General features: G+C 38.7%; 1 protein-coding gene across 2 annotated transcripts in view; it reads right to left on the minus strand.

Annotated features, from left to right (window-relative positions):
• Positions 1–381: 381 nt before the first annotated feature.
• The window catches only part of Gpd2 (glycerol-3-phosphate dehydrogenase 2), a 128,928-nt gene continuing 103,576 nt past the window's right edge, over positions 382–25,733 (minus strand). For both annotated transcript variants that reach the window (XM_051184669.1, XM_051184670.1), the window contains exons 9-17: positions 22,535–22,728; positions 14,650–14,784; positions 14,274–14,449; positions 13,620–13,751; positions 12,653–12,811; positions 7,023–7,135; positions 6,841–6,919; positions 6,570–6,668; positions 382–3,677 (exon numbers count right to left, since the gene is read on the minus strand). In XM_051184669.1, coding sequence (XP_051040626.1) covers positions 3,552–3,677; positions 6,570–6,668; positions 6,841–6,919; positions 7,023–7,135; positions 12,653–12,811; positions 13,620–13,751; positions 14,274–14,449; positions 14,650–14,784; positions 22,535–22,728 — 1,213 coding nt within the window. In that variant the 3' untranslated portion in view covers positions 382–3,551. The remainder of the gene's footprint in view (positions 3,678–6,569; positions 6,669–6,840; positions 6,920–7,022; positions 7,136–12,652; positions 12,812–13,619; positions 13,752–14,273; positions 14,450–14,649; positions 14,785–22,534; positions 22,729–25,733) is intronic.

Here is a 25,733-nt window from a genome sequence, read left to right on the forward strand (position 1 = left end):
TTCCCATTCATTTCTATTGATTTTAGTTATGATAAAATTCATCAGCATGCCTGGAAACGTGGAGGCTGAAAGGATCTGGTCTACAAAAAAAAAAAAAAGAAAGAGGAAAGGAATTCTATTGAGTTGTAATGGGATAAATGTTGACTAGGGTCATGTAAAATTAAAAGCAACAAACTAATATCTAATTTTGTTAGCCTCATAAAACAATATCTGTCTAGACAGACACTTCATTTGAGATAAAATTATAAAATTCCAGTGTAAAAGAATTAATGTGAGTCATTTAAAATACAGTTTCTGAAAATATTTTCAAACTTTTAAAAACTTCAACAATAATTAAAGTTATTTGTCTAACCACAAGCAACACAGAAATGCCAGCAAACAGGCCATTTTAATCAGCTTTATTGATTCATGCTTTTGGCTCTTACTCAGTTAAAAACAAGGCACATTAAATACATCTTCTTATGGCTCTATAAATGCATGCGGTTCATTCTGTATATCAAAAGTAATAAATAATGGTGATAAAATACCGAGACAGTTATAAAAATGACAACCCAGCCTCAAACAGAGCATTTAACAGTGCAGTCTAGAACGATAACCCAAACACAATACACGGAAGTGTGGCAGCGTGAAAACATGCAGTAAGTATGGAACTAAGACCCAATATCCTTTTAGAACATAGTAGGGCTTCTTAACTCCCTAGAGTAAAAAGCAGTGAAAGTGACATCAATATGTGATTACATTCATATGCAAAAGACCTTTTTACAAATGCATAAGAAAGAGGGGAAGGAAAACAATCAGTGACAAACCCTATGTTGCAGTTCATTCAAATCAGAATGAACATTTTTGCTGTACACATTTTGAAACAGACAAAAATCAAGCCACAAACTAAGGCAGAATACAAAGCATGCACTTGATAGCAGAAATCTGAAGTTCCACTCAATATAAACATATTGGACACAAGAATATGCAGCATGATGGATATGAGGCAGACAACCTTAGCTAAACAAGTAATCCAGCATTATCACTGTTATTACGGCTGAGGCGGAGGCTAGTTAAAGGAGTATACAGCCCTCCAGCACAGATGTGATTCCTTCACCTGAATCCCCTCAGAGGCTCTTGAAATAAATCACTTGATAATAAAAGGCAATCCCCGCACACTCACTCCCACACCCGAACAGAGTCAACAAATACCAGGTTATATGAAAAGGAAAAAATGTTTTATTCTCTGAGTGACTTTTAAAGGGGCTTGCTCCCCTATTTCCTTTGTCCTTCGCTTAAATTGTATTTCAAAACAAAACAAAACAAATAAAAAAAAAAAAACAAAAAACAAAAAACAAAACAGGCTGTTTAGGTTTAGTGAGGACCTCATATGAAAATGCTGGGGAAAGCATTTCACTCCAGAAAGGAGTCTGTGGGATTGGTGAAGGAGCGAGTCTTAGAACGAGCAGATTTTTAAGCCAAAGCAGATATGCTCAAATGAAGAAAAGCACACTTCTCTTTGTCCTTAAAGGAACTTCATTCATAGCAAAGCATGAACAAACAAAACCTGCTTTCCAAACAGATCGGTCTGAGCGAGTCACACTCTAACCCCAGTCCCTACCCTAAGGAGAACCGGAGGGGGATACAAACCATCTTTATCTTGATCTAACTAGAAAGAAAAAAGAGAAAAAGAAAGAGGAGGGGAGTACAGATGTAGAATGTTGTGATATATCATTTGGGATGTCTTAAAGGACAGCATTCCTGACGACGACTTAACTGTCACTAGGTATAAAGTGAATTTTATTGTCATGTTAGAAAAACACTCAACTGCAAAGCCATGTGCTGTCATTTATTATTAAAGGTAATAATAATAAAGAACAGTGTAAAAGCTATTCACACTTGGAAAAAAATTTTCAGTGACACCCATTGTGACATCACTTCCGTGTGTCAGGTGACCCTGAAGAAGTGGAAGTATCTAAACTTTGTTTAATAAAATGAGTTGATCTGTCTTTCCCTGAAGGTTCTGCACATTTGGGGGTTCGAGCTTAGGTAACTGAACTTCCCAGTTTACACTATGATATTCAGACTCATAACCCGTCCTGAATAAGGCAAAAAGCCATAGTGTTGGCATAAGCAGAAACAGTAGTACAAAGGTGCTTTAGGTACCAGTTGACAAAGCTAGGACACAGTCTGCCACAAAGCCTGCTGGGAGAGAAGGATGAAGAGCTACCTTTTCGATGATGCACAGAAAACCCATCACTGACAGCTTCAGAAAAGGAAGCAAAATTAATAAATATTATAATGCCAACAGGATATAATAGAAGCATCTTCCAACTGGCATCTGTAGTCAGTGCATTGTATGTTGAGCTCAATGCATATTCAGTTTTGGTGGGTGGGTGTGTGTGTGTGTGTGTGTGGTCTTTCTCTGAATTATTTTATTGTATTTTTTATTTTTGTAGAATGAAATTTTCCCATTGAGTAATCAAAGAGAAAGGCTTTTGGCAAGCAGACTGTCCTTGGATATTAAAGTGGTATGCCTCATTTTAGCTTTATAATTAAAGTTAACTAAAGCATGCCCAATTTTGTTTTATTGTCTCTTCGCAAATACCACCACTACTGCCCACCCCAACAAGAACAGGCCTGACAACACCACACGCTGCAAGATTCAGGACTTGTGGGATTGAAAATTGTGTTTTATCATTACTCCCATAAGGGATGGAAAGATTTGGTCTCATCCCATTATATCCAACTTGCCACTCAAATGCTGGTTTTAAAGTAAAAAAAGCAAGGATTTTTCTGGCAACTATAATAGTCAAAGAAAGCCAGCAGTGTCTGGGGAAAAAAATGAACTGTTGAGAAGCAACTATCACTGTACCTCCCGGCAAATGTCAATGCTGTCTTTATCTTACTCCTGTGATTCTGGAAGCTTTCAGAGTTTTTCTTTTAGAAATGTAACCAAATCTCAACCAGATCTAAACTTTGTCTTCCCTCTCCAGATTATCCAGTGTTATTCCAGACAATAAAAAAAAAAAAAAAAAATGTGCAGTGTTATTTGGAAGGGGAGGTAGCAAGAAAGCGCTGGGAAGTCTCCCAAAACCTGACCATGTCAATAGGTCAAACACTTTTCTAAGAAGGAAAAAATGATGCTGTCTACAAGTTCGAGCTCTGGAGCTCTGGGTGCCCACGTTTGCTAGCTTCTTTCCAATCTTGCCAGGTCTGCCTCTACAACTGATTCGAATGGATGACTGGAAAGGCAGAATGTCAAGTCTGACAGGTTAAAAAAAAAATGGATATAAAACATTAAATCAATGTGCACTAAAAATGAGAAAAACACTTTTTAGAAGCTAGACTGAATGGCAAGTACAAATAAAGAACTGGCAAATTAAGTTGGCAAATATGCCAATTATCTTAAAAGTTTTGGAATGTTTTCCAGTGGTTTTTTTTCTTTCTTTGTTTCTTTTTTTTTTTTTTTTCCCAAACGAACTACCATAGCCACTACTTTAGAGTGAATGAAGTCAATTTGCTGGTACACGGTGCTGGCTGTCTTATGCTTGTGGATTTACTGGTCACACTCACAATCCTCCACAACTACGATCCACAGGAATTGGAACTCTTCGGTCCAAGTTCTCTTCGGCAGTTTTCATCAGGATGGCAAGCCGGCTTCCAGACACCCTTCCTTTCTGAATTGCACTCATCAACTTTAAAAGAAAATATGGAAGACACTCAGCAAGCAGGCCAGCTTACCCTACTCCACTCCCCTCTTAGTATGCACTCATTTCCACAGTGCCAGGCAGAGGCAATATGAAGCTCTTCATCAGATGCAGAGCACATGCTCAACGTTTTGAAAAGAGGTGAGGGAAGACCTGTTTTACTCTGCTGACAAATGAACACCTTTGTCCGTAATGTGCTATTTGGGTCACTTTTTTTACTTATTTTATTTTACATGTTTTTGGTTTTTCAAAACAGGGTTTCTCTGTGGCTTTGGAGGCTGTCCTGGAACTGGCTCTTGGAAACCAGGCTGGTCTCGAATTCACAGAGATCCGCCTGCCTCTGCCTCCTGAGTGCTGGGACTAAAGGTGTGAGCCACCACCGCCCAGCTGGGTAATTTTTTAAAAAGTTAACATCAAATATTGGGTCTTGGATTCTATTTTTAAATCCTAAAAAAGAATCTCAAGGATAGAACAAAAACAAACCATGACTTCCTGCATTTAATTATGAATTTTCAGTGTTACTGTACTTGAGGACTTCTAGTCTTTTAAATTCAATTCCTTAGTCTTTTTAAACAAATTTATTTATGAGTCACTGAAAATGGACTGAGAGATATGCCCTAAGAATGAAAGTACTCCACCACATAGATTTTTAGCTAAGTCATTTTTAACCAATGGATAAAATCAGAATTAGTTCTAAGACTGCATGTAGTTTCTGCCTGGAAACACCTGAAAATTCTCAGTGGAAGGCTTGCCCCCTCATTCACATCAATGTGGAAGTATTGTTTTTCTTAATCTAATTTCTCATATATATATATATATACAATAGAATTATTATATTTAAAAAGATATGTATGAAAATAGTTAAAATATTTTAGAGACTATGGAGATACATTTAGAAAACTGTGCCCCACAGGGGGTGCTGGGCATCTGCCCAGGGGCTGGATCTAAATATCCTAACCCTATTAAAAGCTGCTTCACAAGTGACTGCTTATGAGAGGTCAACTCCTACATGCACAAGTATTATGAAACATGGACCAGAAACAATATCCTGCAACAGGCAGTCTCCATAGTGACCCTCCCATTCTGATGACTGCAAATGCACACCCATATCCACAAGCAGACCCTTAACCAGTCTGTCAATATTCAGGACAGGACAATATTTCATCTAACAGTCAAATGTAGAAACACATTTTACATCTGAGAAATATTTTACCGGAGGAATGCTGACTTGTTCTGTCTTTAGAAGACAGAACAACTTTACATTTATTGTTTTCTGATTCTGGGAGACCCTTGTAATTCATCAGAGGAAACAACTGTCAGACACGGGCATCTCTCTCGGCCACGAGTAGTGTTTCTTGTACCAACCTCAACACTAAGTATTACATGTATCTGAAAAACACACTACAAGAAAAAATAATATCTAGATGCGACTAGAATTCATGAGAAAAAGTTTTATAACTTGGAAGTTATGCTGTTTACCTTACTGAAGGCATGAATGGTTGCTTTCATTTAGAACTGGACAGGAAATACTCAATGATTTAAAAACTCTACAAGAAAACCTGTAGGTGGTTTAAATTATTTCCTATGTATTTAGCTCTACTATACTCAAGAAAATTTCTTAAGACCCAACTCACACAGCACATCCATTAAATTAGATTCTTATTGTTTCTAAACTCTGGGGTGTCCAAATCTAAATGCTGTTGTTTATTTACAACAAGAAGGAAAGGAAGCATAAGCTATTTCTTTGAAGAAGAGTTTTCTAAAATTCTGAGACAATATTCCCCAGCAAAACAAAAAGAGGCATTAGATATTTTCTAATTCCTAACCATAAATCTCAAATTCAATTTAAAATCTGCATTTAGTGAAAGAGTTAGTTAAAGAACGAAGCATTCTTTTTGTAATGCTGGACACAGCCTGTGAAATTTTTCTGCATTTAGATTCAACAATGCTCTTATCTGCAGCTCATCTCTAGAGAGACAATTACCATTTCCTTTGCCTTGATCTTGTTTGTTTAACTTGACACAGTGAAGAAAGGGCTGACATTGACCAAAATCCCAGCATTAATTTATTTCATGTTCAGCATTCATCATTGCCATGGTGCAAGCAAGACCTGGCATTCATTTGAAAGACCTGCCCAAGAAACAGTACAGAAAACAACCTGGCTGCCTGGAAACCAAAGCATTCTTCAAATGATCAGAGTCCTATGGACAGCTAGGGATAAAGTATTGAATTTCTTTCCTTTACAGAATTAGTAAGGGGTAATGTAGAGCATCTAGTGTGAAGTGACAGTAACAAAATGTGTTTTCTTCACAGTTATAATGATTGAACAGTTGAAACTTTGGTTACTTAAGCATCAGAAATAGAAATGTCTACATTTGCCATCTTGACCCCAGAGTATGAATTTCTTCTCATTTGCTTTTCTGCTTCTTTAACATGTAAGGATTGAGTACATATATTCTTAAGTGAATATGATTCTTTAATGAATAAAACTATAGGTTATAATATCTCCCATTTAAAAAAATAACAATGACTTTCAATACCAGAAATAGTATGTTGCCTCTCAGTGTAGCAATGGTCTAGCAATTGCATTCCATGATACCATGCTTTAAAAAGAACACTTCTTGTGCAATTCTGCAAGCCACAATTAACTTGGATTAAATCTATATTAGCCAGTAAAGCTGATACCTCTTACAAAGAGAATGAAAATGAACAGACATAAACAGCCTTGTCCTCGAGGGCAGACAGACCAACTGACTGTTGCTGGCTCAAGCTATACTTTAAGAATGAAGTGACTAGTGAGTGAGTAGTTTGAAGAATTTCATTCTTAGGATAGTGACAAGCAAAAGCAAACACAAATACATCTGTCTCATCACAACTCACCTGCAGAAATTCATTGAGTTCAACTTGTCCATTTTTGTTCAAATCGACTTCACTGAGAATTTCATGTAATGTATTTTCATCTATTTGCACATTGATATTCTAGACAGAAGAGCACAGAGTGGGATTTAGCTAAAAATAACATGTAGCCTTCTTCCAATGTAAAGACTAGACTATCCAAAAGTTTAAAAATATGATGTAAAAAATGCTAATAAATATTACCGTTGTATACTTCTATATCTGAAGGTGATAATGAAAAAAAAAAGTGTATTACCTCTAGTACACGCTGAACATCAACAATGGTAATAAAGCCCTTTTCATCTGCATCAAACTTATGAAATCTCTTCGTGTACCTGCAACACAAAGTTGAATCATGGCAACAGACTTACATAAAAGAGGGAGGAGAAAGAGGAAAAGGACATGGAAGAGACCCAGAGGAAGAGCTATTAGAAGTACCTGTCAATGTCTGAAGGCAGCAGGCTAATTTCAGTACGGTCTGTGAGTTGTTCTGAGCGAGATTTATAGCCCATTTCATAGTACAGAAACTTTGTGGCTGTTTCAAGTTCTTCCTGAAAAAGAAGACAAATACACAAAGTTGACAGATTTATAGGAGCTACTGATATTTCCCCTCTTTATTTTTTATCACCAGAAACTGGTTATCGCTGAACCAGAACCCAGTTTTAGTGTAGTGTTACCACTCCTTAAGTTGTGCAACTTAAGACACAGTCTAATATGCTCTGTTACAGAACATTGCTGTAACCTTACACATCCCGCATGTCCACCTGCATTTGCCTGATGCTTCCCTGCCCTCTGGTTCCAGGGACCATCTGGTGGGCCTTGGGCTCAGTTCATCTTTTCTTAAATGTCATAGAGCATGTCGTATCCTGTGCTTGACTGTTTCTCCACAATATAAGGATTCCTAGTCTACACGTTATAGTACTGCTGTTTTGTTTTTACCAGAGTGTACTCTTGCTTGCTATTGACTATCAGATTCTACAAATTCCTAAAGCTTGATGACACAGAAAGCAAATAAGAGTAAACTATATAGGACCTGAATATCTACTCTATCATGACTTGCAGCGCCTGTGTGGAAGTTCTGTCAGGGGCCTGATACTACAGAGTCAGCATGAAAATGGATATCCTTCACCACTGCACAAGCACTGCCGTTAGCTTCTATTTTGTCACTCTCCCATCTAACTACCTCAGGTGACTAAAGTATTATAGAGTATACTATTTGCATGTGTCTTGTCTCACATGTATAAATGTGCATGCGTGCGTACACACACACACACACACACACACACACACACACACACACACACACACACACACATCCCCTGTGTATATATTTCTTAATCCCATTTTTATCAGCTTCAGCCATGTGGCTTACTTTGGTCAATAGGACATAAATGGATATAAGATATTCCACTTTTGACTGATAGCTTAAAAAGAGACGTCTTACCTTTCTGTCTCTCGTTCCTGTTCCCTGAGAATAAACATGGCTTAAACAGACACAAGCTAATTTAGACATGAAGGAGAGACATCAAATGATGACTGGGCTGGATATGGTGGCACACACCTTTTGTGCCAGTGTTAGACGGGGCAGAGGCAGGCAAATCTCTGTGAGTTTGGTTTAGAAATGGAGATCCAGGATAACAAGGGCTACATCGAGAGAACATGTCACAAAAACAAGTAAGATCTAGGGCTATGATATGCCACTGAGATGGATTTTAAGATTTATTTTAATCATGTTGATATGTGTGAGGGGCATGTGGGTATGTGAAGGTGTATGTGCATGTGTGGGGTGCCCATGGTGTCCAGAAGAGGGCATCAGATTCCATGGGGCTGGAGTTATTACACAAATTGTGAACTGCCCTGTTGGGGTGTGGGGATGTTCTGCAAGAGCTCCAAAGCCCTCTTAATAGCCAAGTCATCTCTACAGCTTAAACCACTAAAATGTTGTCATGCACTATCACCTGAAAAGAAGCAAATATATATCTTAAATTCCCCAACTTCACATTAAAAAAATGTTACAAACTCAGTAGGCCCCAAATAGCAAATGTGAAACTGAAATTACCATGAAGTGAGGCACATGGAAACTAAACCACTGAGCAAGCCATGGCAGCAGAAAGGCTTGGAGCTGTTTTCTTAGGAAGACAAACTGTTTCTGAGATTATTCCTTTCTACCTCCTTCCTCTTCAGAAACAGATTCAGCAAAGGAAATAAAACATCATGCATGCTATAATGCCGAACTTAAAAACTAAAAATGTACCAACATCAACATCTGTGTGGTTAAATAAAATATGAAGTCTCTATCTCCAATGGCATTCTACACTGGCAGACTTCTCTCTTCACACAAGAAAATTCACCAGTCATGGTTTTAAAATAGATTTCCTTGTCTGATCAATTGTTCCTAGCCACTTAATATAAACTATTCTACAATTCATGTTCTTGGACATGCTGCCTCTGAGCCTTCCCTCCAATGACAATCTCTTACTCAATTCATATTCCTTTACTGCTAGTGAAGTTTATGTACACTTGGCCAAATAATCATGATACTTCAAAGAACAATGAAATCCTCCAGATTACAATGTAGCTCCCTAACTTTGTGTTTCTATTATAGATTGCGCAAACAAGGCAAGGTGGCCATCTAAATCACACTGCAACTTGGGATATGATTTTACTAAGTGGCTTTACATGAAAACCACAATATCTACCTCTTTCCAGACAGCATTTCCCTAAATATGTTCTGCATGATTCCTATGCCCTTTCCTGCTCAGCCCTCCCGAAAAGCAAGCTTAGTTTGAGGTCTCCAAGGAAGTGTCTCTGTTGGAACTGACAAAACACATAGCATGTAAAAAGCTCCAAGTCATCTGAACTAAAACTTTTTTTTTACTTATTTAATGAAAAAACTCCCCTGCTTGACCATGCAATCATCTTTTAACACACATCAATTAATTCACACCCAGGAGTACACAGGTTGGCGATGGCACTTCCCTTCATGTCCTTTCCTATTCCCTCCATCACTACCCAACTCACCAGACCGTGCTGTCCTGCCTATTCTATTATTTCGCAGTTAGTTGGCTTTCAGTCTCAAAGAACAATGTCTGTAAGTATATTTGTAAGCTTTGAAAATATACCAACATTTCTGACATGTGTTGCATCCATGCAGTTTGAGTTCAAGGTCCTTGAAACTATGAGCTATTTATTATTCCCCTAAACTATTTGGCACCATGTTCAGTATACGGGTCACTCATTAAGTATTGACCGTAGAAACAACACAATTCATCTAAGCAGAGTTATTTATCACCCTGTTCCTCTTTCGCTTTTGCAGGTTAAATAATCCCAATGCTTTTAACCTTTTCTCAGAAGTACAACTTTCTAACCTTTTAATTCTTTTTTTTTTTTTTTTTTCCCCTCCATCTCTTCTGTGCTCTCCAGACTGTCCACTGTTCTCGTTAAGCTCCTGTGCCTCGGAAACTGAATATCTTTAGTTGTTTAGCTTTTGTTACTTTAAGGAGATTAGGAGTATTCCTAAGAATTTCTGTCTACTCATAAAGTTTGGAATAAAGTAAAAAAATCAGTTTACTTGGCAATGTTAAGCACAACTGGTTTTTAGAATTCTCTTTTTCCTACCTCCTAGTACAAAATATGCTCCTATCTAATCATTGCAACTATAATTTTTTAAGAACATATCCCTGGTTCTTCTATACAGAAAAAAAAATGATAAGCAGTAATATTCTTCTGTTGTGTCCATGAAGAACTAAGATTAAAAAACTGGAAGAGTTATAAGCCAGTAGAGAGGCAGCAGGAGGGGGTCAGGGGACAGGTTGTGAACCCACCTCTACAATTTACTGCTTACAGAAACTGGGTCTGCTTCCTCAACTATAAAATTAGGGTGAAGGCCACCCCTTTGCAGCTGGGCATGACAGTACATGCCTGTAATCCCAGCTCTTAGACATTGAGGCAATAGAATCATGAGTCCCAGGCTTGCCTGGGCTACCCAGTGGACTCCAAAGACAGGCTACTCTTCACACAGACACAATGAGGACATGGAGGCACCAACCTGAGACTTCTACCATCAATTCACTTCAAAACATGACCTTAGAGTCACTACAGTAGAATTTTAAAGACAAGGCACTACTGTGCCTTTGAAAAATGCAATTAAGTCAAACTTCTAAAGCTACCCTTTCAACCACATTTCCCAGCACCTTTAGGAATCTACATCATACTCTGAACACTTGAAGGTTAGACCACATGCCCAATCCTGTGTGAACCATCAGCACATGACAAGATGTGCAATAATGCTTAGTCACTACATACGTGAATATGCCAAGGAGCCTTCAGTCCGTGAACAATAAAAGGTGGTTAGATCTGTGGTGCCTTGACCTTGGCTTCATGTTAGAAAGTGAAGAAATGAATTTGAGAAATAAATGTGTGCTATTTGAAGCACCCACTGACAGTATTTCTATTACAATAGTCCTAACATACTGCTGCTTTCTAAGTCACAGTTACCTTAGGCCTCTTACAACTCCCCCAACATTAGCAGCTGTTTTTTTCTATCTGTCCTATAGCCTTCCATATTGCTCCAGTTTCTATACTTTGAAGTGTTCCTACGCTAATCTCAGGGCCACTTTCCTCACCTACCAGCATTAAGTCTTTCATGATCATATCTAATATAGCAAAAGCCAATTTAAAAATGTACATCCAGCTAAGACCTTACCATATCCAATGGTAAGTCTGGGTTATATTCTGACAAAATGCTCCAAAATTGTTAAGATGGGAACACTAGCTTACTTAGAGAGAAACCAGTACAATGATCATGAGTCACACCAGCAGCCTATATTTAGGTGACAATAATGAAAGGCAATAAGAAAGGGTGAGACTCAACCATGATTTGAAGATGATGATAGTAAGATTGTCTGAGTGCCTTTAGATGGGATATGGGTAAGACAAAGTATGATGTTAAAATTTCGACCTGAGCAACTGAAGGGCAATGAGTTGTTATGGTATGAAGAAGGCTCTAGGGACAGGACTTGAAGGAGCTAAGAAGTGACTCAAAAGAAATCTTCCTCCTGGGTACAGAAAAGTAGTTCAAGCCAGGCATCACTGATACACCTACTATCCCAAAACCTCAGAGGTAAAAGCAGGATGCAGACTTCAAAACCAGCCTGGACCACACTGCCAACTTTCTCCCAACAAACAATTCAAAAGGGGGAGTTGAATCAGCTGTGCCAAACGCAAGCAACTACCTGGCCAAATACAGTGAGCTACAAGAGCTGACACATGGATTGTGTCACAAAGTGTGGACATCCTTGGTGAGTTTGCCCAGGATTAATCAGGGACATATCACAAAAAGTTTCACAGATTCAGTTAAAGAAAGAATAGGACCCAATAAATGAAGATGTTTTTACAATGTTTGTAAATAATTTGTGTAACCCTCTGCACATGAAAATAGTTTGCCCTAATTAAAGAAGGAGGAGGAGAATGATGGAGGAGGAAGGAAAACGAAGAAGATAATGATGATTTTCTGTGTATTACCACAAGCCCAGGTGTGGGGTGTGTGTGTGGGTGTGTGGGTGTGGGTGTGTGTGTGTGTGTGTGTGTGTGTGTTTATGCCCTCATGGATATACAAGCATCATTGGAATTTTTTTAATTTGAAAATTAATATATCAAATGATACTTTAGTTTTTCTTCATATTGTAAAGGCCTCTCATCTTTTAAAATACTAAGTGATACATCAAATAATAAGATCATGATTGTCAGGCAGGGAAACCACTATTTTTATCAAAGGATTACCAAGAATAGAAACTCCACTGATGGTATTCTAAAAGTGTCTTCAATGAGACCAAAATAGAGCTGCACCCAACCATTGTGTTTGTATCTCTCTTTCTCATGAATTATGATCAGGGAGTTAAAAGTGTTCTCTAGATTTCTGTAACAGTGAAATTACCATAAGAATATTAGGTATGTATAATACAGCAGTGAGCAAGAAACCTAAAACTACAATCAAACTTTACAAACATACCAAGCTGTTACACGTTTATAAGCAGAACTATAGTTATAAAGGCTTTTTTATACAATACCTGTTTCTTGGTGTCACTCCAGTTCAATTCTCTGCCCATTAATTCAACAATCCTGGGCAGGGCTTCTTCTGCAGCCTGGACATTGAGAAAGGCCAGGCGGGTGCGACGTGAAATCATGTCAACAGCGGTGCAGGCATATTCCTTAATTCCATATTTCACCTAAATTAAAGAAAAATTGCTAGTTTGACTCTTTCCTTTAAAATAGCAAATGTTTACATTTAAAAAGGTGCTTGAAGAAAAGCTGATATTTCTCCAGCTGCTCTGCTTCTCTGTCCACACAGACATCCTTGTGGCCCAGCACAGGCCCTCCCTCTGTCTACCACAGTGGGGGTGGGAAATGGGGTAAGCTGGGTAAGAATGAATGCCTTCTTCCTAAGTAAAATGAGGCACAGACATGCAAACAGCATCACCTCTCACCATCCACAGGAATCTTTCTTTGCTAATGCATAATGGAAGCGTTCATTTACATGTTTGAATATGCAAAGCACGTGGACAGAAAAGTCAGCTTCAACTCCTTAGGCTGTATTTTCTGCCTTAGAGACCAACAAGTGGAGCTTACTGGACACTAAGATTTAAGGCACAATGAATTTCAGATATACAAAGCATGGTCTCTGGTTTCATGGTATGAGAAAGCAAGCCGAGAAATAAGACAAATTTCTGAGAAACTATCAAAGCAGGAGGACAAAAGGAACCAGTGAAGACAGAAGGGATATGGACATAAAGAGCTACAGATTCTGGCACGTGAAACCAAATTTACAGACTCCTGCTTCTCTGAACAAACTCTGGAATTCACACTCATACTATTACCACTGTCAACATTACTATTAAACATTTGTGACAGCTGGAAACTCTACTCCAGACCTGTGTGCTTTAAAACTTAGCAGTGTATAATGTTAAAAGTACAACGAACAGACAAATGGCAAAGTACAGATACAAAACAAGGGAAATTCCTGTGACCACCACATACCTCTGCTTCGATGTACGGAAATTCTGACACAAGACGAACTCCAACAATGGGCCACCGCTTTCCAGTCACACTTGCCATTTTGGCGACCTCAAAAGCCTTGTCACCATAGGTGGTGGCAAGATGTTGTGCCACCTATAGAAATAAAACTGCATTAGACAGGTATTCAGAGTGTCATTCCTTTAAAGTGCAAAATAAAAAACAGCACAACATTCTCATGCTGTTTTCTCAAGGCCTGTAACTAATAGTCCTAAGGAAGTATTAGGTTTGGACTGTGGGAGGAAATCATTGGGTTTGAATGCTTAGGCCAGCGCTGACTCAGCACTCCTGCAGTACCAGATCTGTGATGGATGAAGCTTCAGCTTCACTTTGGCCCTTCTGAAGAACAGCCCTTCTTACACTCACAATGCAAAGAAGTTGGGGAAATCTGTATGATAGAAGCAAACCAAATAAATTGCAAATTGCAAAGAGAAACTAAATGTGTGCCACTTTTTAGGCAACTATAATAAAGTTGGATCATCTTTTCCTGTTTTCTTTTGCAGACATAAGAGTAGTAAGCATGGCAAAAGGTCACTCTAAATCAGAGAGGCCACACCATAGCTGCTGAATGTGATCTTGACACCATCAAAGCAAGGTAGTGTGGCAATGTACACAAACCTCACTCTCAAGCCCGTAGTCCTGGACAAGCCTGATGTAGAGTGTGGGGCTCCAATCTTTGCCTCCTTGAAGGAACAGCCCCACTGTCCTACTAGGACCTGCATTCAAGTTGTGAACTTTGATAGCTGCATTCACGGTGTCTTCTGCCATAGAACGATATGTCGTCCACTTCCCACCTACAAAGAAATTGTTACACTATTAAGTTGACATTCTGAATTTGCCTTATAATTAACCATTTGCCAATAATAACAGTAGTCGCCTTTGGGCAGGAAATTTGGCAAATGAGGTTCTACCAGGAATCATAAAAACCAAGTACTTGTTCATTAGAGCAAAAAGGGACAATTCAATGAATGAGGTTGCTTCCCTGCCCCCATACCTGCTATTGTGATGAGGCCACTCTCACTGACATCAACAACATGATTTCGGGAGATAGACTGAGTGTCTGCAGACTTAGGATCGATAACAAGGGGACGAATACCGCTCCATGCTGCCAGGACATCCCCTCTTCTCACTGGTAGAAATCAAAAAGCATTTTAACAAAAATATGAATGCACAGGAAAGCACTCAGCAGGGGTTTTGAGCCACAGGTGAGACCAGAGAAAGTAACCTGAACTGGGTAGGAATTCTGAGACACAAAGATAACTTGCTTGAATGAGCAAAGGACATGAAGACCACAAACAACGGTGGCAAAGAATAACCCACAGAAACCAGTGCCTCCAAACCCAAAACACATCTGCTGTACTGTCTGAAACAGAGGAACCTGAGATATTCAAGGAGTTCACTCATGAAGGATGGTGGAGTAACTAATCTCACCTCCATCCTTACTCCTGGGACTGGTCCTTAGACTCATCATCAAGAAGAAAGAGTTCACAATCAGGAGAGTTCTTTATACTTGGTATCTTAGCATTTGGCTGTTTAGCTTGAAATTTTTATTACAAACATGTCATCATTTTGAGAGGGAGTGGGTGAGGCACATAGGAGTTCAAGGGGGAATGGTGTAGAATAATGTACCGATTATACTTATGTATAAAATTCTCAGAAAATATGATCAAAGCAAAAAAAGGAGATAATACAGATTAAAAAATAAAATGAAAAAAATTATCAAATGGATTTTGGATTAAATTATTCAGAAAGATATATTTTAAGGACAATAAAATTTTTACTTAAACTATGAAGTATTCTGTATGGTCTATAGGATTTTCACATTACTAAGCCAAAGTAAGGTCAAGTCATCTATGTATGTATGTATGTATGTATGTATGTATGTATGTATGTATCTATCTATCTATCTATCTATCTATCTATCTATCTATCTGATATCCACCTATCTATCTACCTATCCTTTATCTGCCCACTTCCTCCCATACTTCACACAATGATTTTTATGGATTACTCAAAATGTTATTTGCACAAAAAGTTTGTTGTCTATAGCCCACTACCACTCAAACTCAGCAATGATGGCTCAAGCTCCTGGCTGCAGCTGTTTGTATGCTCTGTCCAGGGAGTACAGAACAACTAAATGTAGAAACTTTAATTCTAACTCTCAAGGAAAAGCAACTATGACAGACTTCTCCCTTGATAATCTATTTAACCAATATGTAAACCTTGCACAATTGTGAAACAAACCCAAATTAAAGTTCACTCAAGGAGGAGATTCTAAGGGAGATGATGACAGTCAGGATAACAAGTCACCATCATGTATGTCTTCTCATCATCCCAAGCTTTACAGCCATGCTATAACCAGGATGGAAACAGTCCTGGGGATGGACGTGAAGGTGGTAGAGCAAAGAGAATGAACGTCCACCTAAGCCATTGCCCAGTCACTAAACACTCCTGCCTTCTCATATCTGAATCCCTGCTTTATTGGATAATGAGTTGTAACCTCCTCCCCCCAACCCAGTGTCTCCATTAAACTGAGCATGTCCTTCTCTACAATATTTAAATGCTCTAGACTCCAAGGAGCAGGACAGTTCTACAGACTGTTTTTGCAGTGTGGGTTAAAGTCTGCACTGTCCAATTCACTAGCCAACTGCTGCAGCGGGCAGCAACTAACCCTTGGAAATGTGATTTAGACAACCAAGGAAGTGAAATGCAATTAATTTAGATAGCTCACATACATGTCCCTAAAAACTCCCTAGAACATAAGCAGGCTGATCCCATTTGATCATGAGATGGCTGGTCACATTAAGATCACCACCTTGCCCTCATCTCTAAAGCACAGATACTGACTGACATTTGAGTAGCTTGATTTGCTCAGAAGGACAAAATAAAATAAAATAAATTGTGCTTTCATACCTATATACCTAATGCTACTAGCCTTCATGGGCCTAATTTTACATTCCAAACAATACCACTTTCTTATTAACCTCATGAGATCAAAGAAATGAAAAATATTTATACTCAACTCTATGGTGGTTTGAAAGAAAATAGTCCTCAAAGAAAGTGACACTATTAGAAGGTGTGGCTTTGCTCAAGCTATAGTCAGTGTGACTGACACAAGTTGCTTCTGCTCCCAGTGGATCAAGATGTAGAATTCTCATCTCCTCCAGCATCATGTCCGACTGCCTACATGCCACCCACCATGATGATAATGGATTAGTCTGAAACTGTAAGACTGTCCCAATTAGATGTTTTCCTTTGAGCAGAGCATTGGTGGCACACACCTTTAATCCTAGCTCTGGGAAGGCAAAGGCAGGTGAGTCTCAATGAGTTTCAGGCCAGCCTGGTCTACATAGAGAGTTCCAGGACAGCCAGAGCTACACAGACAAGCACTGTCTCAAAAAATCCAAAAAGAAAATTTTCCTTTATAAGAGTTGCTGTGGTCATGGTGTCTCTACACAGCAATTGAAACCCAAAATAAGACACTTCCTTTCAAATTATAATTCTGAAACTGGTACTATTATATACATCTGTAGCCTAGAGTAGATAGTGACCAAAAACTACCTAGTGTCTATAGGGAAGTCTGTGAAAAAAATAGCAAATTGGAGCTTTTGTGTCTTGGAACTGAGCCTCATCCCACTCATACTGCTAAGCAAGAATCCATTAACTCTTTTGTCTTTTTCTTATCGTGTTACTTGTCTTGTCTTTAGCAGTGGAAATTCTAAGATCTCTCAATATTCTAAATGTTGTGTCAAGTGAAAGGCCATGTACAATTATCAATATTTGCTGGAATACTAAATAGGTTCTGAGCAACCCAGAGTGGTATCTCAAGTACAGAATCCCTGTATTTGGGTGGTTGATACAGAACTAAACTTTGAGTTCAAGACTAGCCTGGGCTACAAAATGAGACCCTGGCTAAAACGTAATGAATAAATAACTGGGAACAGTGGTATACACTTTTAAACCCAGCACTCAGGAGACAGAAGCAGGCAGATCTCTGAATTGGAAATCAACCTAGTCTATATAGAAAGTTCCAGGACAGTCAGTGCTACATAATGAAACTCTAGCAAATTCATTTCCAGTATGTCACTTGGTTCAGTTTACTCTATGATTGGAAGAATAAAATAGAAATAGCAAAGGTGAACAGAACATCACAGCTCCTTGAAAAAATAACTCAATGTGATTGTTTCAGATTACAATTCTTTTCCTCTTACAACCTTAGCAAGACAAGTGTTTGTTTTAAAATTAACAGAAAACAAAGGCCACAGGAAGTGACAATTAAGCCTAAACACGTGATTCTGCATGGCTTTAGTTATTTAGGTGAGCATTTCGGGATGTTTTTTCTCATGCTTGCATGTGAAAATATCTAAATGAATACAGGTAAACAGTGTCAGAAATCAATACTTCTCTACCACCGTGTTTAACCTGCTGGAATGAAGTGTTAATCACAGAAATAAAATACCATATTACATTTATAAACTAATGAAACTAGAAAAAGCAAGACGCGTGACTCTAATTAAACAGCTGGAAGACAGCCAAGCCTGTGTAAGTTGATAACCCGAGTACAATCTCTGGCAGGGAAAAGGCAGGTCTGCAGTGAGTTGATATGGCCAGCTCGGCTGTTAATTGAATAACAGGCAATCTATAAACACGACTAATTGCACATGTGCAAGCCCATGTGCAAGTGCAGAGACTGCCTGGAGAAGCACCCTGAGCACTGTGCGCCTGGGGAAGTGACCAGTGAGTCCTCTGTCTCTCGCAGTCCGCTGCAGTTGTAGCTTGATTCCCCCACCACGGCATCCCTCTGTTTAAACTCTGCACAGTAACTTAATGATACGTTTTTCAAAAGCTCATTTTTCTTCCTAACTCAACACGGAACTGTAGAACTACCAGTTACCCATTTCAACAAAGAACAAACAAGTAATCTAGAAATTTCAGCCTGTCAATGGAAAGCTTTCTAAATTGTAAAAGAAGACATGGGCTTATTCCCCACAGGTGAAACGCTCTATAGAACTTTCCCCAGGCATCCCACAGAAGAGCACCAGCCGCTTTGCAGCTCAGAGTGTTACGATTTGACACTTTTCTTCTCCCTCTCTCCCTTAAGGACTGAGCCATTTGAAGAGACTCAGAAACTGTATCAGAACTTACTTATCCACTTAATAAAACCTTTTCATATGATTATATCAGTCTCAATGAATGGAAAAGACTTTAAAACTACAGCTTTTGGCTACCAATATGGCTCAGAGGATAAAGCCAATTGCTGTGCAAGCTGGGGAAAATGAGTTTGGTCCCTACATCCCACATAAAGGGAGACAGGGAGACCGAATTTGACCAAGTGGCCCTTTGCCTTCCATACTTGTGCCTACCTACACACACACACACACCATCCTAAAGGTTTCTGATAGCTTCCTTGAAATGAACAGAGAAACAATACACTCTGTACTGGACCCTGTATCATATTTTATAATCCAGAACCACTAGCCAAAGTACTGTACAGTATTTAGATGGTCACATCAAAGCCAGACTTAGTTAAGACTCATCATGCCCCAATACTACAAGCTAGGAGAAAAAGAAAACACTGTATCCCAGCTTCATCTACTGCAGGAATCACATCGCTTAGAAGCAATGAGGGAAAGACTGACAACATGCTTGCACAGCTGTGTGTCAAAACACATACAATATTCAATGACAGCAGAGCTGGGAAAGACAGCCAGAAGAAGTGAACATATTAAAAAGTGACTGAAGAGTGGCAACACTTGCTTCTTTCACATTTCCTTGGTACCTAAGAGGCTACTGGATTCCACCAGAATACCTAGAGAAAGCCCACGATTATGAAAGTCTTCAACATAAGATGCAGTGAGCTTCAGCTAACTGTTCCCCTTTATGAAGTCTAAGTGAAATTCCTCAAATATTCTGAGTTCAGTCAGCTAGAAATGAGAATGCAAAGAAATTATAAAGGTCTATTTAAGCAGAAAGGTTGCACACAGCTGACAAAGCTGTCACTTCTTAAGACACTATACCCAATGGACACACATATTCATCAAGATTGTCCCCAAGTCACTAAGCGAAGAGCTGCTCAGTAGTATTCACCCACTTTTGTAAACTTCAGAATTAAGAAGAAATGGTCTTTGTTAGTTTCTCTACTTTCCTGATAACCACAGGACAAGGGATTTGAAGGGAGCTCTAGAAACCAAGTGGGAATGTCCAAGTCTTTCTCTATTTATAGGCAGAGCAAAAGTGCCACCACCTCTGTTAGGTGGCAAAGCTCCTATCAAGAGCAAATTTTCACATTCATCCTTGACACAATGGCTTTCCAGGACTCACTGCTGTCTCCAGCACATCCAGTCTGTTAGCACAATAAGCAGCCGCATTTCTCAGCCTTACTACATTTCCATGGGAAGGCCTAAGAAAGTGTCCATACTCATCTCCACTCTTGAATTTATTCTATGCCTTGTTCCCACAATCCTAGAGCGCATCAAGAGTAATCCTACTCTTGACAAACTTTGTATACAAGTAAATACAAAGAGGACTCATTATTATAGTGAAACACAATCATAGCCAGACATATAAGCTCAATCCAGACCTACAATGGACAAGCAAACTATCAAGTTTAAATTACAAGGAGGCTTAAAAAACGTAAATAGAGATGTTAAACAAAGCACGGCTGCCTTCCATGCTAATAAGTGTGGAACATAGAGACTGGTTGTGAAAACTGATTTTATTTATTTAATAAGTGTATGCTATTGTTGCAAATATCCAAAGAGATTCTATTCACAGTAGAATTATATCCATTACTTTAAATTTGAACTAATACTATGCAGACAAATCAATTAAACTAAGACAGTAATCTGAACCATTCTCTAACACTCTTTGTTTTGTTGGAAAATACATGATCACACAATGGAACAGTCTTATAGGGAAGAAAGATTTGTAAATGCTAGTGTGCTGCATCCAGACAAAAATAGTATAATTCCTCCACTGAAGATGACATTGTAAGACTGTTCATATAAATAGATGAAGACTCTTTTTATAAATCATAGGAAGATGAGAAAAGTAATATCACCACCAAATCTTGAGCTTCCTGTCTGAGGTGCAGGAAATCAGTGACTGGGTCTGGGAGACCCCAAATATGGAGAGGTTCTTTGCAGCTTGGAGGCTACAACCAATAGTTATGTGGGTATCACTACCACAGAATGAGAACATTGAACTAAATGGTGAATGCTATGGAGATCACTGAGATTACCATGAGAGGGGGAAAAAAGGAAAGAAAAGGAAAATTGAAAGACACATGAACACACAAAGAAATCATAAAGTAACTTTAGTTCTGAAGGCTGAGCTCTACCACAAGAAGAGCGCCCTGCCTGACATGGTTTACATATGAAAGGCAGGAGAAGGTGAGAAAGTGATAGGTCCTTCTGTTCAGGTCCTAGGGAGAAATCAAACAAGAAATCAAACACACACAACACACCACAGCATAGAAGAAGATGGTCAGTAAATCTGCTTTGTTGTCAAGGGTATTGCCAGAAAACCCACTAAGTATGAAAGATTCAGTGGTTCAATGTGCTTATGTTCAAGATGGCCTGGGAAATGCATACTGAGCCAAGAGATACCTGTTCCCTAGAAAAACTAAGTGTGAAAAAGACTCACTCAAGCTTACTATACACACACACACACACACACACACACACACACACACACATACCTTGGGGTGTCATTACCACAGGCACAGCCACTGAAGTGAACCTGGCCAGATCGACCCTTATGAGACGAGGGAAGGTTTGGGGGGAAAGTATGCCCCCCAATAGTCCTGAAAATGTGGATACATAGAACATGGTCTTTTTGACTTAACAACTAATTAATGCAATCAATTACTATCATTACAGAAAACTACAAACCAGTCAGGAAATCCATCAATCCTGTAATGTCTTCAATCAAAAAGAACTATTTATTAAATTGTAAAATAATACCCCTGAAACCACCAATAGCTAATTAAAGTACTTTTGCTCAAAACAATCATGAGTAGTAAAATAACAATTAGCTAACAAGTTTTGTAGATGAGGACACCCTTCCAATGGGGAGCTCCAAGAACACATCTTAGACTAGTGCTAGAATATATGGTCACGATATGCTAACAGTATGACTACTGCCCCAAAAGACAGGTGATTTCTGAAGTATTTATGCCAAGATGTGATTGATGGTAGAAAGGACATCTCATAAGAAGTCATCACTAAAACAAAGGGACAAGGGCTTAAACGTATATGGCCTAACTTGTTAAGGATAAATAGTACAACCAGTAGACCACAGAATACATGGAAAGAGAGGGTTTAGATACAAACAAAGAGGTCATTTAAGGGTCAATCTAAGTATGAAATGACACAACTGAACCAGGCATGATGGCATACTCCTAGAATTCCAATAGGACTGGGAGAGGAGGGTTGCCATGAGTTCAAGGCATGCCTAGACTATATATAATAATACTCTCTGTCTGGAAGTAGGGGGAGGCTCAGGTATAAAACCTGGCAACATCCAGAAATAAAATGGGAAGAGGGGTGCATAGTATTCTGGGTATACTAGCAGGTTTTACGTCAAGTTGACACAAGCTAGAGTCATCTGAGAGAAGGGAACCTCAAATGAAAAATGTTCCTATAAGACTGGGCTATAGGCAAGCCTGTAGAGCATTTCCTTAGTTAATGATTGTTGGAGGAAGAAGGGAGGGAACGAAGGAGAGGAGAGGGGAGGGGAGAAAAAGAGAGTGGAAGGGAAGGGTTTAAGGATTATATTATGCAAAGTTTTGGGATATTTGAAGCTGAAGGCAAGAAAGGCTTGGGAAAGTCTGGTAGATAACAAAGAGGGAAGAAACAGGGCAGAAATATTTATATTACCTTCAACATCACAACTCAGGTAGTTCCGCACTTCATTCAAGATGAAATTGATGTCTTCTTCCGAAGGAATAGGATGGGGTGTGATGTCTGTTGGTGAATCAGTAGTGCCAGCAATAGTCATCTTCTCCCAAGGCAAGAAGAAAATAACTCTGCCATCACTGGTGGCAGGATCAAGAAGTCCCATACTCTCAGGGCTGGAGTAAAAAGAAACATTTCTTTTCTGCTTGGCATTAATGTACAAGTAAGCAAATCAGAAAGATATGAGCTACTATTATTCTACCCTAATCCATAGAAATTCCTAAAATTTTTAAAAATGGTTAAAAAAAAAAAAATAAGGTGCTGAGAGAATGTGGTAATATTATCCTGCAACCCTCCCAATCCAACAATGCAAGGCTAATTAATTGTCTTTCAGTTGTTTTGGTTTTTATACTTTGGACTATTCACATTAGATAATGTCAATGGAATAAACGCCTGTAATTTCTTTTATTATGGCCAATTAACAATGACTCTTCAACCTTTCTTGGAGTCTATGAAAAGTATTTTCCTGGGACATTTGACATTTTGCACAACCCACAGTAGAAAACCTGAGAAGTATATAAGAAAGTAAAGCCAAACTGTCTAGAAACTAAAATGGAATCACAAAGTCCTTTGTTTAGTTAAATGAACTTGTGCCACTTTGTCAAATATGAGATTTCTTATCTTATTTCAAAGTGACAGGAGTGTCAACAAGTGCAGGAAGAAGAAGAGAGGTTGGTCTTTTGTACGCTTTTGCTTACTTGCTAAATAGAAATATTACTGGATTGGCCAAATGGAGTGGATAGGTTAGCAATGAGAATCTTTCAAACAGAGGACACTAATGTATTGTGTCAAGCCCCTCACACTGATGCAAAAAAATATTTCTAAATCTTAGCCAGGAATTTTCACTAACACACTGTACAATTTAAAACCAAAACCACAAATACACTCGAAAGAACAGGCAATTGCAAACAAACATACATTAATAAAACCCACATATGGGGTTAGAGAGATGACAATAGCCCCTCTTCCAGATGAGGAGGATTCAATTCCCAGCACCTACGTGACACCATATGTAATACCGCCTTGGACACCAGCATGCTCAAGGTGCAAAGACATACATGCAGAGAAAATATCCCCCCACATAAAATAAATAAATTAAATTCAAAAATAAAATCCTTAGATTGCTGGCTAAAAACAATTGTTTGAATGTACACTTTCAAGAAAACATAAGTTTTTAAAGAAATGGAAAGGACCAGAAAAAGTGTCATATTTAAGTCAAGTAACAGAAATCTTTACATAGCTGTCACATTTGACTGGATTCTCACAGAGAGATATGTTGTTAAAGGTGTTAAAGGTACGTTCTGCAATGAAATTTCTTAAGGGGGAAAAAAGCCATATTTGATTTAAGCGATTTTCAAGAAATCCTTACACAAATATATTTTAAGAGCATGTAGTAGACTTGCGTTTACTACATTCTTAAACCATTTCAAAGATTTATACAAATGGGTAAGGAGATAAGAGGCTAACAACTATTTAAAAGAAAACCAAAAATATTTTACATAAAACAGAAATCTTTGATCAACTTCAGTAGTGCCTCTTCTTTATGTAAACTACAAGAAAGAAGTCTTTCCCTGCAAGGCTGCCAGCCCTGCATAGCACTGTATTCTAAAGTCAAAGAGGCCAGGAAAGAACACTCTTCATTCAAAATCCAGCCTTTCCTTACAGTTCCCACCAACATCCAGGGTCCCAGATGGGAAGTGAATTTCACTCTGACATGCTGACAGTGTCCAATATTGTTTGGATCTCTACAAAGGACTAAACTTTATTTGCCTTTGAAATTACAATTTCTAGTCAGTCTCATGTCTTATAAAATCTGGGAGTGGGAGCTCCAAATTGATGCCCCCTTAGAATTTTTAAAACCAGTCACTTTAGATTGGGCATTAACTTCAAATACCAAGCTTTGGTTTGATAAATGGCTTTCTGTTGGAACAAAATATTTTCATGTTGACATAATTTATACACACCATCTCCCAGACTGGAAAACTCATGACAGGTTTCAAATAATACAGACATAAGCTAAGCAAAAGATTCTAATATTGAGTAACCTAGGTAGGAAGTATAGTCAGAAAAGTGCGACTACTGAGACCCTCAGAAACTTTGACTGCAATAAAAGCCATTTAAAGGGTGAAGGTGACAGTTACCAGGCGACACGTACCTGAAACCTGTAGAGAATGGGCTGCTTAAGTGAAGACATATGTGTCAAGCATAAAATTAACAAGCACAGAGGGAAGACAGAACTACCAACAAATGGTATAAAATTTTAAAAATCCACTTGGAATTGTCTTTCATCAGTTCTAAATTGCCTAATTCATAGTCTCCCTCGAGAAAAAGTTTGTTTTCTTATGAAAGATTAGTTCTGCAAGGTCATCCTAAAGAGTCAGTGCTGGTGACAGTCAGTACAACATGAGAAGCGCACGGCTCTTTTCAGTCTGTATGATTCATTTGGCATCGGCAGGGGAAGCTTGCTAATTTATGTGTGTGTCTAGGATTAAAGGTAATGAACATTTTTCTCATGCAGACCATTGCTTTCCTGAAGAACCCTTAGTTAAACTGAAATCAATTTATTGTTAACCACTTGGCAATCAGTGTTAGAGCTAACAGTATGTACACACATTACAGGAAAAAAATTGACCTCTTGTCATTAGTAAAAAGCAGGCTGGAAGGGAGAAGTGATTACGTTCACGTACTGCCGTCAATTGGAGTACTAGTGTTGCCTCTGGAAGAAACCACAATTCTGAGGAAAAATCTACATTGGTTTTTAAGAGTAGATTTACAAAAATGATTTCTGTATATTGAGTTTTCTGAAGTTAAGATGAGTCTTCTGGAGCTGGAGGAATGGTTCAGTGGTTAGGAACACTCGGCACTGGACCATCTAAGCAGCTTCGTTGGGGGTGGGGGCTCACAACCTATAGCTCTATGTCCAGGGTGTCTAATCCCTTTGGCTTCTGCAGACACCTGCACCCATGCATAATTACATACTGCCACACTGTCTCTGTCTCTCTCTCTCTGTCTCTCTCTCTCTCACACACACACACACATACACACACACAGCTGAAATAATAAAAACTAAAACACCTGGGCTGGGAAGATGGCCCAATGGTTAAAACCACTGGCTGGTCTT

This window comes from Phodopus roborovskii, unplaced genomic scaffold (genome assembly GCF_943737965.1).
Source record: "Phodopus roborovskii unplaced genomic scaffold, PHOROB, whole genome shotgun sequence".
Classification (NCBI taxonomy): Eukaryota; Metazoa; Chordata; class Mammalia; order Rodentia; family Cricetidae; genus Phodopus; species Phodopus roborovskii.